Source organism: Primulina tabacum, unplaced genomic scaffold (assembly GCF_025594145.1).
Source record: "Primulina tabacum isolate GXHZ01 unplaced genomic scaffold, ASM2559414v2 Contig750, whole genome shotgun sequence".
Classification (NCBI taxonomy): domain Eukaryota; kingdom Viridiplantae; phylum Streptophyta; class Magnoliopsida; order Lamiales; family Gesneriaceae; genus Primulina; species Primulina tabacum.
The window spans coordinates 34,306-56,069 of NW_027459888.1; the positions used below are offsets into that span (position 1 = coordinate 34,306).

Below are 21,764 nucleotides of genomic sequence, written 5' to 3' on the forward strand. Positions count from 1 at the left end.
GAGACCGTCTCACAAGAGACTACTCATTATATATGTGTGTGTGTGTGTGTGTTGTGTGTGATGGTGAAGAGTGGAGAAGAAGACTCTTTCTTTTACAGGAAGAAATTGTGAATTAGTTTGTGTTTTTGTGTATATACATTCATTCATTTTTTTTTTTGACAGAAAAACTTGTAATTTTATTCAAACAAAGTAAGATACTCGATTATAAGCTTTACTAACCAAACAGGAAACTCTCCACAATCCACACGAAAGGTGAGGGAGATGAAATAGCAAAAGAGGCTAACGAGTGCGCAACACCATTTGCGGTGCGCAAGACATGTTCTCATTCTAAATGGGCAGAGTTGCCAATAAATTCCTAATCTTTGTTGGAAAGGCCCCAGTGTATCCAAAGTCCTCTGCTGGACTAGTGATCGCTTGCACTGCCAGAGAATCCGATGTAATCTGGTTTATCCTCAAATTTTGAGTCTGAGTCATTTGAAATCCTTCCTCAATTGCAATAAGTTCAGCGGCTACTATGATGGTGGTTTAGTAATTTGCTTCCCAAAAGCTAGCAATGTCTGGCCCCGTGATTTCGCACACACCCGCCGATTGCATATCGATTGGAATTGACATTATAAGCCTGCTCGTCCAAACGCAATTGGTTGATTGGTGGTGCTATCCATCGACTCGGTGATGATATATGTTCTCTCTCTTCTGCTTGCTGAAATTAGCATGTTTTCGCCTCTTGTAACCGCAGAGCATGGTCTCGCACCATTCGACATTAATACCCTTCTCTTAGAATCATTGTTATGTACTGTTCTAAGTCTCTCTCCATCCATCTGCATAAGTTCTTGTGGCAAAGAATTCAAAATCCTTTCTGTTAAGTTTGCTCTTCATCCATAAAGTAATATCAAACACCTCCATCATTCGTACTATCTTTAGAAATGGCCAATAACTAGTATCTTTCCAGCAACTTCTGATCGCTGGGCATGAGAACAAAGCGTGACTAGATGAGTCATAAGCAAAGTGGCATAATGGACATGTTCCAATGGTAGGGATATGATGTACCAGCAGATTACCTGATGTAGGGATTATATTATGCAAAATCCCGCCACCAGAAGATACAGACTTTATGGGGTATCGAAAGAGACCACAAGAATTTCCACCAACTTTTTAAGTACACTTCAGAACTATTCGTAGGTGGATCATAAAATCCAATTGCCGACTTGTACCCGTGTCTCACCGAATATTTACTTATGTACTTATTACTTTTTATTTATATATTCTATTATATATAAATTTCATTAAAAAAAAGAGAAAATTAAAAATAAGCTAACAGAAGTATAAGTTAAACAGTAATTAAGTAAGGTTTATTTGGTGAATATCTGGTGTTTTCTTACTTAATTATCCTTTATTAGGATGCTTATTTGACTTTAAGTTATCTTCTAAAGTAGATAAACACATAATCTTTTTAGATTTGAAGCGATATAATTTATATAAAAATTTATGTGACAATTTTATGAGACGGATTTCCGACCCGAATGACTCATGAATAGCATTACTTTTTATGGCATGAGTATTATATTTCACTGTAAAATATAATTTTTTGTTATTTATATATAAATATTATGTAATCTATATTGATTTAAGCGAAAAATATTATTTTTTTATATCTAAAGTATATTGAGTAATATATGATGATTTGAGTGAAAGATACTGTTTTTATATCAAAGTATTTATTTTCACTACAAATGTGGATCAGGTCGACCCATATAATTTATATATATCAATAAGATCGTATTGCACATAAGACCTATTCCCATAATTTAATGATGAATATGCTTGTGTATATATAATAATTTAATTTTTATTATATCCAATTAATATTTAGTAAGTTAATTTTAAATATTTAAGACAAAAATCATATAATATAAATATTTATATTAAAATTTAGCACGATAAGTTTGTTAAAATCAATTGTTATTATTGAATCACATAAAATAGAATTGGTCTAAATATAATCATTAGACATCTGTGTCTAGGCACGCACGAGGACATAAAGTTTATTATTTTGAATTTTGTGAAAATTTAAGCCGTAGATTAACTAAATTTTTGTGGCAGCTAATGTTGATTAAATTTCATTTTTTGTTAGGAAGAATAAATCTTTTTGTTGCTTAAAATGATGAGTCTTCTTTCTTTAAATTTTTGCACGAAATTGGATTGAAAATAGGAATTATATTCTGAGTTTTAGGGGGTTTTGGGAGACATGAATGGCACATGACTTTTTACCATTAGTTTTAACTTTCAAATCGACGGAAGAGCCAATTTGGTCAAATCTAAATGTTTCAAAATTTTGATCAAGTTGGTCCTTCTCTCGATTTAAGGGTTAAAAGTAATGATAAAAGTCACATCAAGTCCACAAAACTTTCCTAAAACCAAATAGAATCCCTAATTTCAATCCAATTTCGTGCAAAAACTTAAAATAAAAAAGACCCGTCATTTTAATTTTTCACAAATACCAAATTCATAAAACCCCTAATTCTCAAAGTCGAAATACTAATTCGAATAAATCTCTAATGGAAAGATTAAAAAACATAATAATCAATAAAAAAACCACAGTATCCAGGAAAATCGGATTTATATAAAAATCTTAATATTGACTTTTAATGACTTTTATAGATTTTAAAAATCTAGATGTATTCAACTTAGACTTTTACATACTATATAGAAGTCTAGTGGTATTCAAAATAGACTTTTATAGAGTTTTAAAAAGTCAAGTGGTATTCAACATTGACTTTTAAAAACTCTATAAAAGTTTATAGGTATTCAAATTTTCAATACACTTTTAATAACTTCATGGAATTAATCAACATACAAACATTAAAACCTAAAGTACAACTATAAATTGTCAAAAATTGTATTTGGTTCAACCCAAAGATTTGGATGGATTTTTAAAACTTCTAACTCATACACAAGCTGTTTATCTCTTTTCTTATTTTCTCCTCTATTTCTATTACTCTCTCAAATTTTGGAAGTATATCTCTATATATATTTTCATCTTTCTTTTTTTTATTTTTCATTTTTTGGCTGATTGTTCATTTAATAATTTTTTATTTTAATATCATAGGAAATTTTAAATTCCATAATTGATTTTGTGATTTTTAATTTATGATTTATACAAATTAATGTAATATGCAGTAATAAAAGATGATCCAAAAAAATATCGCTTAATTCTTAATAATTGAATAGCCTCGCACCAACCACGATTTTTTAAATTCTTTTTATCATTTTCAATTTCAATTAATATGTAAGCTATGATATTTTTATACAAAATTATATTCACACAAATATTCTTTTCACATGTATATTATCAATTTAAAAACAAATTTACAGATTAATCAATTGATTATTTTAAAAAAATTTATAAGCATGCATACAAACCCACATATATACACATATAAGAATTAAATGATTTAACTTTTAAATAAATAAATTCATTTATTAATATAAATTTTGAAAAAATATTTTAAACTGAATATGTTATATATGTTAATTAATTTGGTTCAAGAAATTAATAAAAAATAATATGATATAATTAAGTACAAATTTTTAAATTCTTTAAAAAAAATTCACAAAAGTCTATAAAAATATTGCAAAAAAGTCTACATGAATTCACATAAATCTGTTTATAAATCTGTGAGATTCTGTAAAAGTCAATAAAAATCTATCAAATCCATAAAAATCTATCGTTTGAAAAAGTCATTTAAGTAATTAAAACTCTGAATTGAATACACCTCACGAAGTTATTTATGTGCAAGATCCATTTCATTCTTCAAGGTGCATCTCTTAATAGAGTCCTTGTAGAAATAAGAGATAAATTTTTTAAATCGGACACAATCTTAATATTATATAAAATTTATGGACAAAATTTTAAAAATTGAGGAGCAAAAAATCGATAGCAATTATTTAATAGGAAATTAACTAATAGTAGTTTTCATATGAGACGCGGTCGCGCATATGCGCGAGAGCTTATCCTCACACATAGATCAATCTTCTTTTCGGCTCTCCCGGTCTGATCTGTTCCGTCTATAATCACATCAATTAATTAACGAATCATTTCAGATTAACAACACAGCAAATCTCGGGCATTATATTTCTCCGCCCCTAAGATACGATTTCGTTCCCGAAATCACAGGCAATCAATCAGATATAAAAGCAGATACAATAAGAATGGAGAATAGAAGCTAAATAAGAATACTTCTGGAAGTTAGATCCTCATTTAGTAATTCCTCACATTTGGTCACTTTAGTAGTCAACTCAAAGAAATCCCGGAACTCCGCCCCTGAAAACTTGTTTCTTAGTTCAAAACTCAATCTTTCTGGCCTATTTTCATAAATTCTATATCTGGAAAGAAAACATTGCAACTATTTTTCAAATTTTTTTTAATTTATCAATATACAATTCAACAGACTCCCCACTTCTTTGTGTGATTCTATATAAATCAGCAATTTACACTTCTGGCTCATTTCTATATAAAAAAAAATTTGCGAAATTGCCTTTCCATTTCTTGCCATGTTAAAATAATTTTTAGGCAAAGAGGTATACCAAAAAAGTTATACCAATGAGTGAGTAGAAAATAACATGAGTTTTAAGTTGGCGAAATTCTCTAGATTAGCCAACTCCCCATGTTGGATAGTGAATCTGCTATATGCAAGATTTATTGTCTTGTACAGAGAACAAGATGAATTCAGACGTTTTATAACCCTTAGGATATGGGTTATTCATATCTATGTAATCCAGATAAAGTTTGTGAAATCTAGGCGACCATTTGTCATAATATCGACCCATATAATTCCTACATTACTTTCTCGTGTATTTAGTCACATGAGTTTCCTTAAATGTTCATGGCCATGAATTTGGCCTTCAAATGATTAAATCATATCTTGAACTGGAACTTCATGTGCAACTCTTTCAACATTATCTTCTTCAAAATTTGTTGGAACTTCCACTCCTTCACTTTCTTTGATTGTTTCGTCTTTTCGACGGAATACATTTTTCTCTCACCGGATATGCCAATTTTTGCTCATATAAAATTTGTAGCTTGTGGGCGTGTCAGGTGTAAGTGAATCAGTTTGTGTAAAAACTAAAAAAAAAAAAAAACTAACATCTTGAACAAAATGATTATGAATTCCAAACTTAATCATTAATAATCATATGTTAAGCTATTAAACTCACCAAAACAAAGGACAAGAATAAAAATAAAGTTGAATGTTTAAGAAATAAATTTCTGACATGATTATATATTCATAAATCACGAAGAATTCACAAAATATGGAAATTTACAATAAACTTTTTTAAAACAGGAATGAAAAATGCATAAAGCATTTGAAAATTGATAAAAAAAAAAACTTGAACATAAAATTTAGAGATTTTTGCAGTGTGATTGCAAGTTTCTGGAGTGTTGAGACGTGTTTTCTCAATCTACTGATGTTTTCCTTTTGTTTCACCTATGGAGAGTTCCTCCAATTTCTGCCAATATTCACGATTTTCTTTTCTTGTCCTCTATTTTACTCGCTCAAAATTTCTCTGGATAACTGGCGGGATTCATCTGTCACTGTTTTGGGCTTCGTCAAGTAATTTTATCCTATTGGACCTGAGCTAAATCTATCGGGTCAAAATTTTTTTTAGCACAAATACTTGTATTAAATTATCTTATGCTATATTTTAAATAATGTATATGAGCACCCTTAATATTTGTAGACATTTAAATTTCAACTATGCTATATCTTTTATAATTTAAACAAGACAATATTACGTAATATTTGCCAAGAATATTTTTATTTTACATACGAGGTGGGTCCAATGGCCCAATGACAATGTTTAAATAGCGTGGGCTTTCAATTGGTTGGGCCAGAACTCTTTCTGGATAATGAGATCCGATAGTAAGACATATTACTTGGAAATTAGTCGGTTTGGGGCTACCCCTTTACTTTGTAGGTTGGTATAAATTATAAGAATATGTGTCTTGTGAGACGGTCTCACGAATCTTTATCTGTGAGACGGGTCAACCCTACCGATATTCATACTAAAAAGTATTACTCTTAGCATAAAAAGTAAATTTTTTTATGAATAACCCAAATAAGTGATCTGTCTCACGAAATACGACCTGTGAGACGGTCTCACACAAGTCTTTGCCAAATTATTAATGATAAATTGCCTAAAAAACATATAAAATGAAAGGCTAAATAATCAAATCTTCTATTTTATATCCTACTTATTTTGTATTATTCTCATTTATTGTAAAATGTGACCTTAATTAACGTTACTTGTCCATTTGACGAAATAAATCTTATGAGAAGATCGGGAGATCAATACACGTTCATCATATCGAACCGCGGGATCGTACAAAAAATGGGAAATTTTGAAACCACTGTTAAAATATGTCTATAGAACGCAAGATTCGGTATTTAATGATACCCCTTTGGATTTTAGGTTCATACAACACAAAAATTTTCGTGAGACGGATGTCACCCATGAAAAAAAATTATTTTGTATAAAAAAATATTATTTATTATGTAAATATGAACAAAGTTGACTCGTCTCACGGATAAAGATCCATGAAACTGTCTCACGAGAGAGCTACTAATCCCGCTAATATGATTAATAATAAATGAAAATCCAACGGATGGAGAAAATGTGAAATATTAATTGCTTATATAGCTTATTTGTTGTTAGATTTTTTAAAATTAAATAATAACAAAAACACTATTTTTAAAATTTCAAGATATAATATTTTTTCTACTTCCAATTTAAAAAAAAAAATATTTATTTTTGTACGCATGTGTAGGAAAGCTAGTTAACAATAGTGGGTGAAACTGGTTAGGTCGATGCTACATGTGGGGCTGTGTCCCCACATAATTTGGATGAACAAGATTCACACATATGTGATTTTAAAAAAATTAGTGGACTCCATGTATGTGTGGCTAAATTTGGACCTTGATTCTATCATGGGGTAGTGCTCTTACATGTAGGATGGAATGAACCGTGAAACTTCGTGTCCAGATACATTTTCAGGGAGAAAGTAAAAATTGTAAAATGGAGATCAAATATGTGTATCGAAGAAGGGTGAAAGGGGAGCGGCCCCCATGTTATTTAATCAAGATTTTGTCATTTACTTCAGGTAAAAAAAAATAAAGGTCCATTTTTAAACCAGTCCTCCTTTCCCATTGATTAATATGTTTTCTGTAATTTTTTTAAAAAGATTTAATGATTTTTTTCAATTAAAAATTATAATAATTATTATTATTTTTATTATTCCCGACCGTTCCGTAACTAGAACCACCACCTCCTCGACGTTCTCTGCGACGGCCACGGGAAACATGTTTGCATGTCGTGGTTTACTTCCAGTTCACTGAGCAAACTCCTTCTGCTGCTTGAATCCAGGGGTTCATGAATGATACCCCATGGATGAGCCCATCAAGATCTGGCCCAAATTTATGGTTAAAACTTGATTATACACATCTTTTCATGGAGAGTGCTCCTCAAGAGTTGAGCATCAATAAAGGCTACCCTTACTTTGTGAGTTAAATGTTTTATTTCTTCACTTTGTCCATTGATGCAAGCTCGCGAATCATGTCGTAACATGGTGGCGCTACGTTGTTTGTTGTTGCTGGTTCGACGCAGATGAGAAACGATTGGTTCGGCGAGGAGGAGTTAGAGGGTTTTTATGAAAAGTTGGAGTCGCTCGAAATTGAGTCTAGCGATGAGGAGGAATGACATCTTCTAGTTAACGTGCATACATACACATAGTGTTGTTTTTGTTGTCATTTGTAAACTGCAAGAATTCTTGACTGCAATATTGAAGTGTGGGTACAAATTCTCAGTTTCACATCAATTACCATTGAGACACTTTAAGTGTAGCACTCTACTTCAAAAATTGCTTGCTTGAATCTCGTGAGTTGTGTGGTGAAAAAAACATTTACGAATGAGAGACCTCGAAGCCATATATAAATAAAATCCTTCTTCCTTTAAAGAAAATCAATAATACAATATCTGTCTGAGACTCAAGACTCTGTTTATTTGCCTGTGATGTAAAAACCCCAATCGATCCCTAATGTTAACAAAATATCTATTCAACTACCATTTATTCTATTTTATTAAGACATTAGTATGCTGGACCATGAAATAGTATCAAACCCGATTTAAGTATATAAAATTATTATTATCGTGTAATTAAATATTTGAGGATGAGATTTTCTGAAAGTATGAATTCGAACATAAGTTTAAAATTAATTATTTAATGGATTTATTTTAATTCTTTCGAATATTTGATGGGAGAAGATCTAATCAAGATTAGACATCATGAACAAATAGAGACATATCAGAGCCTAAGATAAGTTTATGAATCAAGATAACATGTTCCTAAAAATAGTATCAGATTCATCTAAACTCTCCGGAGATCTTAGAGAGATACAAAAGATGGTATAGTATGACAATCAGTTATACTATATCACGTAAAATTTAAAAAATCTTTGGAAAAAAAAGAAAAAATTATTGGAACACTAAAAGATATTCAAACAAAAATCCAAAATCTAGAACAACAACACAGTTCTAGTAAAAAATCTCGGAAGGAAAATTATTACTATCATTTGGTATCGATCTCTTGTTATATAAGGCAATATAAAATTATTATTCGATAATTTGATATATTAAAATAATTATTGTGTTGATTAATTAAAATAATTAATTATACTATTTTTAAATTTATTTGATATGATTAAAATAATTATTGTGTTGATTAATTAAAATAATTAATTATGTCAAATAAATTTAAAAATATGTTAAAATAAATATTTTAAAATATCAGATATTAAACAATATAAAATACATAAAAAATTAAAAGCACAATATACTAAATAAATACAAATAATAACTAAGCTCAAATTACTATTTTCAGTATCATATTACACAATACATATTTATATATATGCTTACCAAAAGGAAGAAAGAACAAACCATCCACAAACCCTCTGCCCGACGCCCTCCTCTTCCAGCTACTGCCGCCGCAGAGTCGAGCCACCAACTGCCGGAGATGAAGCTTAAAACCCAAAAACCTATTTCCCCAAGCTCTATGTTCCGTTCCTGTTCTGAAATCGGAAGAAAACAGAGCATTCAATCACGGTTGGCGGCTCTGTCTCAGTGTGTGCTTCTTGGTTCGATTTTTGCTTCGTTCTTTGGTTGATTTGTGGCGTATTGAGTAAGGATCAAAGTCCTTTATGTTTTCCAGCCATGTTCCCCAGCGTGAACAGGAGCTCCGACGACATTTTCCGATAATGTTCCAACTGCTGCACCACCACGAGGAGTCTAGCTGCTCATTAGCTAGAATTTATTCCATTCAAAAAAACAAACATTACCATGAACAAAAATTTTAAAAATCAAGGTTGCAATGTACGCATATATCAATAGTTGTTGTGCAACAAAATGCAACCAAAACATTAGTTTGAAACTATTACCAGTCTCAAAATACAAAACCGACTTTGAACAACTATCAAATTTTCTTCAAAATCCTAAGATTGAATATTCACAAGACCGAATAAATTCAACAATAACAACAAATAATTTAATTAATTTAACTATAAGTCAAAAAATTCTCAATGTTGAATATTATTGTCACAATTAATATCTAACAAAGCTAAAATAATGCAACTATTTCTAAAATTACTAAAATTGAATTTATTTAGTAAATATTCAACATAACGATTTAATTACTAGAATTTTGTTACAGTATTCCCAATATTATATTAGAATTCATGGTGATGTTTGTTCCGATAATGTTTGTATCTCCTTTTTTTTATTGATTTCTGAATTTTCTTTTTTGAGGATAATTTCTGAAATTTCAAAAGGCTCGTCCAAGGAAAATACTTTTGATTACGGGTCATGACTAATGAATTAATATTTGTTTATACCAACGCGGACATTAAATTCTTCTTGCATACAATTACCAATCAGAAATCTTTTTGTTCCAATAAGAAAATATTTGAATTGATAGAAAAAATTGTATGCATCAGTTTCAATCCGATAATGCGATATTATAAACTAGTTTGGTATACAAGGTTGCATCCTTCAACATCATTAATACATGACAAAAACTTGTGTGAGACGGTCTCACGAGTCGTATTTTGTGAGATAGATATCTTATTTGGATCATCCATGAAAAAATATTACTTTTTATGCTAAGAGTATTATTATTTATTGTGAATATCGGTAAGGTTGATCCGTCTCACAAATAAAAATTCGTGAGACAATCTCACAAGAGACTTATCGAACATATCTTTCTATGTTCCTATTTCCTATGATTCCATAACTACAAAATCAGTAAGAATATCATATAAAAACTTGTGAAAGTATCTGTGCATTCATACTCTCCATATGGAAAAGAAAACGTAAGTGCAAAAGAAAGAGTACTTAAACCAATTGACTTTTGATCTTAAGAGTGAAACCCCAAGACCCAGATAATCTTGAGAAATTAAATTTATTTTAGATTTAGATAAAACACTCGAACCCGTTGAATAAAAAAAATAAAAAAAAACATAGAACCAGTTCAATGCATAGATTAATTGTTTAACTCAAGCCAAAACCCTAAAAGGGAAACCAGAAAAAACAAATAAAAGTAACCCATCACTGTACCTCACAGACCTACGGAATTCAACACTTTGAAGAAGGATCTTCATTTTCTTCTTTAGGCAACTCATTAAGATCAAAATCCAAGATTTTAGTAGCAGATTGTGTCTTCTGCTCCGGCATATTACCAGACCAATGGTGTCTCTGGTGACCTCCGAGAGCTTGGCCAGATGGGAATTTCTCGAAACATATCTTACATGTGTGTGTTCTTTCATCACCAACTGATTCTGGGGTTGCTGCAATATTTTTCTCACTCGAAGCAATTTTGCCAGTTTCTTGATGACATGTATTGGTGATATATTGCTTCTTACGTCTGTGATCAATGGCGTTGTAGATTACCATCTTGAACTTGTTGTGACTCGATTTGTGGCCACCCAATGCCAAGTGACTCGAAAACGCTTTGCTGCAGAAACTGCAAGCGTATATTTTGGGGGTATTCGGTGCCGCAGGAGAAGAGGTTACCCGGTTTTTGATATCCGCGGGTTGATCATCTGTACTTCCCTCCCGCACCCTGGATGAAGTTGAATTCCTGATATCGATCTCTGGTTCTCTGGTTTTCTCCATCATGATCCGTGTCCGTATTTTTTGGATAATCCACCCCAGAATCAGTTTTTTGAATCTTATTATCACCCCTTCCAGGCCCATTCTCAGTTTCCTCTAATTTTCGCTTCAACTTTTCAGAATCATCACCGGACCCTAACTTCTTCCCCTTCTCCTTCTCCTTCTCCTTTTCCTTCTCCTCCTCCCCAGAACTCGAACCTCGACAAGAATCAAGAAGATCAGGCTGTACACTTGCTTCAGAACCCAAAACTTGCGGATAATGATTGTTATCCTGATCGCGACTCGAAACGCCCGGAGAATCAAGAACAGGCGGCGGCATATCTGTTGGCGAATGGTTCTAGTTTTCACAGGAATGGGTTTCAGATACTTGGATAACTCAACCATTGAAGGCCGCGAATCAATATTTTCGCCTGCTACTAGATATTTTTCGGACTCTTGAGTCTCCCTTCAATCATTCGCAGAAATCTTTTACCAGTTGCAAAGTATCCTAATTCAAGTCGAAGAAGCAATTTAAAGTTTTGATCGAATTATAAGGAAACAAAAGAAGTTCTCATTCATTAAATAGGCAATGAATCCATCTGCTACCCCCGAAACGTTCCTTTTTAAATTATATAGCTATAATAATATTTTTGGAAAATTAGTTATTTCTCCTCGTTATTTGCGGAATTTTACCTATTGAATTCCTGATTGATATAATAAAAAAAAATAATAAAATAACATAATTAGTTACTTATCAGTGAAGTACTAAATAATCAGAAATCTTTTAGCTCAAGTAATTGCATCTATGGATTGTCCATAGTCTATTTTTTCGTCCAAGAAACTTTAAATTTGCATTTGCAGTTTTACTCCAATAAATTGTTCCCTATTTCATTTTATAAGCCGGACATGATAGCAAGTTTCAGTGTTATATCATAATTTTTTCGACATCATATCAATAGTCCAACGAAAAAAGTTTAAACGAATACACTGACCTACTTATATCACTAAAACTGCAATTTGGAATATTTTGGACAAATTAATAGAACAAAATAGAATTTACATTTCATGAACATTCCAGAAAACTTTGATAATAGGATTGTTCAAAACAGTTGTGTTTCAAGTTGTTCAAAAAATCTACCGTATGAAACATGAATCGAGAAACAAATGAAAAAAATATATTTCGTAATTCAAAAAATATACATATTAAATAAACAACCTTTGAATTGGGTAGAAATCTCAGAAAATATACGAGTATTGATCAGTGATGTATATATACAATTATATTGGCAAAAACTTGTGTGAGACGGTCTCACGGGTCGTATTTTGTGAGACGATATCTTATTTGGGTCATCCATGAAAAAAATTATTTTTTTTATGCTAAAAGTATTACTTTTTATTGTGAATATCGGTTATTTGGGTTATTCATGAGACCGTCTCACAATAGACCTACTCATTATATGTGTGGTGTGTGTGTGTGGGTGTGTGTGTGATGGTGAAAGTGGAGAAGGAAGAAGCTCTTTCTTTTACAGAAGAAATTGTGAATTTAGTTTGTGTTTTTTGTGTATATACATTCATTCATTTTTTTTTTTTGACAGAAAACTTGTAATTTTATTCAAAACAAAGTAAGATACTCGATTATAAGCTTTACTAACCAAACAGGAAACTCTCCACAAATCCACACGAAAGGTGAGGGAGATGAAATAGCAAAAGAGGCTAACGAGTGCGCAACACCATTTGCGGTGCGCAAGACATGTTCTCATTCTAAATGGGCATGAGTTGCCAATAAATTCCTAATCTTTGTTGGAAAGGCCCCAGTGTATCCAAAGTCCTCTGCTGGACTAGTGAGTCGCTTGCACTGCCATCAGAGAATCCGATGTAATCTGGTTTATCCTCAAATTTTGAGTCTGAGTCATTTGAAATCCTTCCTCAATTGCAATAAGTTCAGCGGCTACTATAGATGGTGGTTTAGTAATTTGCTTCCCAAAAGCTAGCAATGTCTGGCCCTCGTGATTTCGCACAACACCGCCGATTGCATATCGATTGGAATTGACATTATAAGCTGCATCTACGTCCAAACGCAATTGGTTGATTGGTGGTGCTATCCATCGACTCGGTGATGATATATGTTCTCTCTTCTGCTTGCTGAAATTAGCATGGATGTTCTCGCCTCTTGGTAACCGCAGAGCATGGTCTCGCACCATTCGACATTAATACCCTTCTTCTTAGAATCATTGTTATGTACTGTTCTAAGTCTCTCCATCCATACTGCATAAGTTCTTGTGGCAAAGAATTCAAAATCCTTTCTGTTAAGTTTGCTCTTCATCCATAAAGTAATATCAAACACCTCCATCATTCGTACTATCTTTAGAAATGGCCAATAACTAGTATCTTTCCAGCAACTTCTGATCGCTGGGCATGAGAACAAAGCGTGACTAGATGAGTCATAAGCAAAGTGGCATAATGGACATGTTCCAATGGTAGGGATATGATGTACCAGCAGATTACCTGATGTAGGGATTATATTATGCAAAATCCCGCCACCAGAAGATACAGACTTTATGGGGTATCGAAAGAGACCACAAGAATTTCCACCAACTTTTTAAGTACACTTCAGAACTATTCGTAGGTGGATCATAAAATCCAATTGCCGACTTGTACCCGTGTCTCACCGAATATTTACTTATGTACTTATTACTTTTTATTTATATATTCTATTATATATAATTTCATTAAAAAAAAGAGAAAATTAAAAATAATAAGCTAACAGAAGTATAAGTTAAACAGTAATTAAGTAAGGTTTATTTGGTGAATATCTGGTGTTTTCTTACTTAATTATCCTTTATTAGGATGCTTATTTGACTTTAAGTTATCTTCTAAAGTAGATAAACACATAATCTTTTTAGATTTGAAGCGATATAATTTATATAAAAATTTATGTGACAATTTTATGAGACGGATTTCCGACCCGAATGACTCATGAATAGCATTACTTTTTATGGCATGAGTATTATATTTCACTGTAAAATATAATTTTTTGTTATTTTATATATAAATATTATGTAATCTATATTGATTTAAGCGAAAAATATTATTTTTTATATCTAAAGTATATTGAGTAATATGATGATTTGAGTGAAAGATACTGTTTTTATATCAAAGTATTTATTTTCACTACAAATGTGGATCAGGTCGACCCATATAATTTATATATATCAATAAGATCGTATTGCACATAAGACCTATTCCCATAATTTAATGATGAATATATGCTTGTGTAATATATTAATAATTTAATTTTTATTATATCCAATTAATATTTAGTAAGTTAATTTTAAATATTTAAGACAAAAATCATATAATATAAATATTTATATTAAAATTTAGCACGATAAGTTTGTTAAAATCAATTGTTATTATTGAATCACATAAAATAGAATTGGTCTAAATATAATCATTAGACATCTGTGTCTAGGCACGCACGAGGACATAAAGTAATTATTATTTTGAATTTTGTGAAAATTTAAGCCGTAGATTAACTAAATTTTTGTGGCAGCTAATGTTGATTAAATTTCATTTTTTGTTAGGAAGAATAAATCTTTTTGTTGCTTAAAATGATGAGTCTTCTTTCTTTAAATTTTTGCACGAAATTGGATTGAAAATAGGAATTATATTCTGAGTTTTAGGGGGTTTTGGGAGACATGAATGGCACATGACTTTTTACCATTAGTTTTAACTTTCAAATCGACGGAAGAGCCAATTTGGTCAAATCTAAATGTTTCAAAATTTTGATCAAGTTGGTCCTTCTCTCGATTTAAGGGTTAAAAGTAATGATAAAAAGTCACATCAAGTCCACAAAACTTTCCTAAAACCAAATAGAATCCCTAATTTCAATCCAATTTCGTGCAAAAACTTAAAAAAAAAAGACCCGTCATTTTAATTTTTCACAAATACCAAATTCATAAAACCCCTAATTCTCAAAGTCGAAATACTAATTCGAATAAATCTCTAATGGAAAGATTAAAAAAACATAATAATCAATAAAAAAACCACAGTATCCAGGAAAATCGGATTTATATAAAAATCTTAATATTGACTTTTAATGACTTTTATAGATTTTAAAAATCTAGATGTATTCAACTTAGACTTTTACATACTATATAGAAGTCTAGTGGTATTCAAAATAGACTTTTATAGAGTTTTAAAAAGTCAAGTGGTATTCAACATTGACTTTTAAAAACTCTATAAAAGTTTATAGGTATTCAAATTTTCAATACACTTTTAATAACTTCATGGAATTAATCAACATACAAACATTAAAACCTAAAGTACAACTATAAATTGTCAAAAATTGTATTTGGTTCAACCCAAAGATTTGGATGGATTTTTAAAACTTCTAACTCATACACAAGCTGTTTATCTCTTTTCTTATTTTCTCCTCTATTTCTATTACTCTCTCAAATTTTGGAAGTATATCTCTATATATATTTTCATCTTTCTTTTTTTTATTTTCATTTTTTGGCTGATTGTTCATTTAATAATTTTTTATTTTAATATCATAGGAAATTTTAAATTCCATAATTGATTTTGTGATTTTTAATTTATGATTTATACAAATTAATGTAATATGCAGTAATAATAAAAGATGATCCAAAAAATATCGCTTAATTCTTAATAATTGAATAGCCTCGCACCAACCACGATTTTTTAAATTCTTTTTATCATTTTCAATTTCAATTAATATGTAAGCTATGATATTTTTATACAAAATTATATTCACAAATATCTTTTCACATGTATATTATCAATTTAAAAACAAATTTACAGATTAATCAATTGATGTATTTTAAAAAAATTTATAAGCATGCATACAAACCACATATATACACATATAAGAATTAAATGATTTAACTTTTAAATAAATAAATTCATTTATTAATATAAATTTTGAAAAAATATTTTAAACTGAATATGTTATATATGTTAATTAATTATTGGTTCAAGGAAATTAATAAAAATAATATGATATAATTAAGTACAAATTTTTAAATTCTTTAAAAAAAATTCACAAAAGTCTATAAAAATATTGCAAAAAAGTCTACATGAATTCACATAAATCTGTTTATAAATCTGTGAGATTCTGTAAAAGTCAATAAAAATCTATCAAATCCATAAAAATCTATCGTTTGAAAAAGTCATTTAAGTAATTAAAACTCTGAATTGAATACACCTCACGAAGTTATTTATGTGCAAGATCCATTTCATTCTTCAAGGTGCATCTCTTAATAGAGTCCTTGTAGAAATAAGAGATAAATTTTTTAAATCGGACACAATCTTAATATTATATAAAATTTATGGACAAAATTTTAAAAATTGAGGAGCAAAAAATCGATAGCAATTATTTAATAGGAAATTAACTAATAGTAGTTTTCATATGAGACGCGGTCGCGCATATGCGCGAGAGCTTATCCTCACACATAGATCAATCTTCTTTTCGGCTCTCCCGGTCTGATCTGTTCCGTCTATAATCACATCAATTAATTAACGAATCATTTCAGATTAACAACACAGCAAATCTCGGGCATTATATTTCTCCGCCCCTAAGATACGATTTCGTTCCCGAAATCACAGGCAATCAATCAGATATAAAAGCAGATACAATAAGAAATGGAGAATAGAAGCTAAATAAGAATACTTCTTGGAAGTTAGATCCTCATTTAGTAATTCCTCACATTTGGTCACTTTAGTAGTCAACTCAAAGAAATCCCGGAACTCCGCCCCTGAAAACTTGTTTCTTAGTTCAAAACTCAATCTTTCTGGCCTATTTTCATAAATTCTATATCTGGAAAGAAAACATTGCAACTATTTTTCAAATTTTTTTTAATTTATCAATATACAATTCAACAGACTCCCCACTTCTTTGTGTGATTCTATATAAATCAGCAATTTACACTTCTGGCTCATTTCTATAAAAAAAAAATTTGCGAAATTGCCTTTCCATTTCTTGCCATGTTAAAATAATTTTTAGGCAAAGAGGTATACCAAAAAAGTTATACCAATGAGTGAGTAGAAAATAACATGAGTTTTAAGTTGGCGAAATTCTCTAGATTAGCCAACTCCCCATGTTGGATAGTGAATCTGTCTATATGCAAGATTTATTGTCTTGTACAGAGAACAAGATGAATTCAGACGTTTTATAACCCTTAGGATATGGGTTATTCATATCTATGTAATCCAGATAAAGTTTGTGAAATCTAGGCGACCGATTTGTCATAATATCGACCCATATAATTCCTACATTACTCGTGTATTTAGTCACATGAGTTTCCTTAAATGTTCATGGCCATGAATTTGGCCTTCAAATGATTAAATCATATCTTGAACTGGAACTTCATGTGCAACTCTTTCAACATTATCTTCTTCAAAATTTGTTGGAACTTCCACTCCCTTCACTTTCTTTGATTGTTTCGTCTTTTCGACGGAATACATTTTCTCTCACCGGATATGCCAATTTTTGCTCATATAAAATTTGTAGCTTGTGGGCGTGTCAGGTGTAAGTGAATCAGTTTGTGTAAAAACTAAAAAAAAAAAAAAACTAACATCTTGAACAAAATGATTATGAATTCCAAACTTAATCATTAATAATCATATGTTAAGCTATTAAACTCACCAAAACAAAGGACAAGAAAAAAATAAAGTTGAATGTTTAAGAAATAAATTTCTGACATGATTATATATCATAAATCACGAAGAATTCACAAAATATGGAAATTTACAATAAACTTTTTTAAAAACAGGAATGAAAAATGCATAAAGCATTTGAAAATTGATAAAAAAAAAAACTTGAACATAAAATTTAGAGATTTTTGCAGTGTGATTGCAAGTTTCTGGAGTGTTGAGACGTGTTTTCTCAATCTACTGATGTTTTCCTTTTGTTTCACCTATGGAGAGTTCCTCCAATTTCTGCCAATATTCACGATTTTCTTTTCTTGTCCTCTATTTTACTCGCTCAAAATTTCTCTGGATAACTGGCGGGATTCATCTGTCACTGTTTTGGGCTTCGTCAAGTAATTTTATCCTATTGGACCTGAGCTAAATCTATCGGGTCAAAATTTTTTTTAGCACAAATACTTGTATTAAATTATCTTATGCTATATTTTAAATAATGTATATGAGCACCCTTAATATTTGTAGACATTTAAATTTCAACTATGCTATATCTTTATAATTTAAACAAGACAATATTACGTAAATATTTGCCAAGAATATTTTATTTTACATACGAGGTGGGTCCAATGGCCCAATGACAATGTTTAAATAGCGTGGGCTTTCAATTGGTTGGGCCAGAACTCTTTCTGGATAATGAGATCCGATAGTAAGACATATTACTTGGAAATTAGTCGGTTTGGGGCTACCCCTTTACTTTGTAGGTTTATAAATATAAGAATATGTGTCTTGTGAGACGGTCTCACGAATCTTTATCTGTGAGACGGGTCAACCCTACCGATATTCATACTAAAAAGTATTACTCTTAGCATAAAAAGTAAATTTTTTTATGAATAACCCAAATAAGTGATCTGTCTCACGAAATACGACCTGTGAGACGGTCTCACACAAGTCTTTGCCAAATTATAATAATGATAAATTGCCTAAAAAACATAAAATGAAAGGCTAAATAATCAAATCTTCTATTTTATATCCTATATGTGTGACCTTAATTAACGTTACTTGTCCATTTGACGAAATAAATCTTATGAGAAGATCGGGAGATCAATACACGTTCATCATATCGAACCGCGGGATCGTACAAAAAATGGGAAATTTTGAAACCACTGTTAAAATATGTCTATAGAACGCAAGATTCGGTATTTAATGATACCCCTTTGGATTTTAGGTTCATACAACACAAAAATTTTCGTGAGACGGATGTCACCCATGAAAAAAAATTATTTTGTATAAAAAAATATTATTTATTATGTAAATATGAACAAAGTTGACTCGTCTCACGGATAAAGATCCATGAAACTGTCTCACGAGAGAGCTACTAATCCCGCTAATATGATTAATAATAAATGAAAATCCAACGGATGGAGAAAATGTGAAATATTAATTGCTTATATAGCTTATTTGTTGTTAGATTTTTTAAAATTAAAATAATTAAAAAAACACTTTTAAAATTTCAAGATATAATATTTTTTCTACTTCCAATTTAAAAAAGAAAAATATTTATTTTTGTACGCATGTGTAGGAAAGCTAGTTAACAATAGTGGGTGAAACTGGTTAGGTCGATGCTACATGTGGGGCTGTGTCCCCACATAATTTGGATGAACAAGATTCACACATATGTGATTTTAAAAAAATTAGTGGACTCCATGTATGTGTGGCTAAATTTGGACCTTGATTCTATCATGGGGTAGTGCTCTTACATGTAGGATGGAATGAACCGGTGAAACTTCGTGTCCAGATACATTTTCAGGGAGAAAGTAAAAATTGTAAAATGGAGATCAAATATGTGTATCGAAGAAGGGTGAAAGGGGAGCGGCCCCCATGTTATTTAATCAAGATTTTGTCATTTACTTCAGGTAAAAAAAAATAAAGGTCCATTTTTAAACCAGTCCTCCTTTCCCATTGATTAATATGTTTTCTGTAATTTTTTTAAAAAGATTTAATGATTTTTTTCAATTAAAAATTATATAATATTATTATTATTTTTATTATTCCCGACCGTTCCGTAACTAGAACCACCACCTCCTCGACGTTCTCTGCGACGGCCACGGGAAACATGTTTGCATGTCGTGGTTTACTTCCAGTTCACTGAGCAAACTCCTTCTGCTGCTTGAATCCAGGGTTCATGAAGATTCCAACGAGGGTTTCGAAGGAGCAAAGAATGAAGATCGGGACGATGGTTTAATTCAACTTTTCACCTTTTTAAAAAAATTAAAAAGAATCCTACATCTGTGCATTGCTCGTTTTTCGCTTATGTTTCGTGTTGGTTTGATTTTGGATTGTTACTTCTTCACATAAATGCGGGCTTGTTCTGTTTCTTTTTGAATCGATTTGTGGTGCTGATGTGTGATTTCCTCTTTGTCTTTGAATCGATTTAATCGCTCACTGTTTCATCGTCTTACTTTTGAGTTAATTAAAGGGCTTGCTTAGCAAAATCTCTAAATTTTATTTTTCCTGTTTTTGTTTGTTGAGAAGATACAACGCCGTGGACTCGTGATCTATGTGGTTGTTTCAGATGGGTCTTCCATTGAAAGGATTCCGAACGAGTGCCCAAATAGACGTGCATACCTTCATAGAAAATGTAAACAAAAAAGATCTGTCTCAAGTGATTGGAATGATGTCTCCCACAACTTTCGTTCTCTTGGGCTACCAAGGAGATTTCCGAGGATAAAATCTGCCCTACGCGGAAGGTTGTATGACAACGTGTTCGATCGCTATTTCCGGTATGGTTTTATCAATTTACAATGCCATTGAGTCCAAGATATATATATAGTTTTGCGAAAATTTGGTGATTTTGTAGGAGAATATGGATGGATACTCCAGAAGAGAAAAGGGACCGGTGCACATACTTAAACTGTCTATGGTTTTGCATGTACAATAACGAATGTTTTAGAGATAGGGTACTGACTTGGATCAAGAAGGAGAACATATTTTCGAAAACATATGTTTTTGTTCCCATTGTCATGTGGTATGCAACCTTCTTACAACAAAACCTTGCATTGCCTGCCTGCCCTTAAGGGCGTCCCATTCGGTACGGACTAATCAATGCATTATTTTATTAGGTCTCACTGGTATCTCTTGATCATGTGTCACTTTGGTGAAAGCCTGAAATCCGGAACCAGGACTCCATGTATGCTGCTGCTCGACTCGCTGCGTGCGTTGGATCCTATGAGACTCGAGCCCCTTATACGAAGGTACTTTTGAGTATGGATGATACTTTAAAATGCCCACTTTATGTTTCATGATTCACTTAAAATGCTTTTACAATTCACAGTTTCGTCGTGGACATATTCGAAACACAGGATAGACATGAGAACATAAAGCTGATTAATGACATTCCCCTTTTGGTTCCCGAGGTAGCAATGTCCTCGAGTATGAACGTTTATAAATGACTTAAACTGTTATACGTTCTCTGTTTCTTAAAAAAAATTGAAATTCAGGTTCCACAGCAGAGAAATGGTGAGGAATGTGGTGTTTTGTTCTGTACTATACACATCTTTTCATGGAGAGTGCTCCTCAAGAGTTGAGCATCAATAAAGGCTACCCTTACTTTGTGAGTTAAATGTTTTATTTCTTCACTTTGTCCATTGATGCAAGCTCGCGAATCATGTCGTAACAATGGTGGCGCTACGTTGTTTGTTGTTGCTGGTTCGACGCAGATGAGAAACGATTGGTTCGGCGAGGAGGAGTTAGAGGGTTTTTATGAAAAGTTGGAGTCGCTCGAAATTGAGTCTAGCGATGAGGAGGAATGACATTCTAGTTAACGTGCATACATACACATAGTGTTGTTTTGTTGTCATTTGTAAACTGCAAGAATTCTTGACTGCAATATTGAAGTGTGG

At 31.4% G+C, this 21,764-nt stretch overlaps 1 protein-coding gene across 1 annotated transcript; it reads left to right on the forward strand.

Moving 5' to 3' along the window:
- The first annotated feature begins 19,693 nt into the window (after positions 1-19,693).
- LOC142534955 (uncharacterized) lies at positions 19,694-21,351 on the forward strand. Its single transcript, XM_075641598.1, has 6 exons — positions 19,694-19,778; positions 20,043-20,101; positions 20,398-20,645; positions 20,723-20,890; positions 20,985-21,116; positions 21,197-21,351. Exons 1-6 carry the CDS (start codon positions 19,694-19,696, stop codon positions 21,312-21,314), a joined length of 810 nt encoding a protein of 269 aa, XP_075497713.1. The 3' UTR covers positions 21,315-21,351.
- The last annotated feature ends 413 nt before the right edge of the window (positions 21,352-21,764 follow it).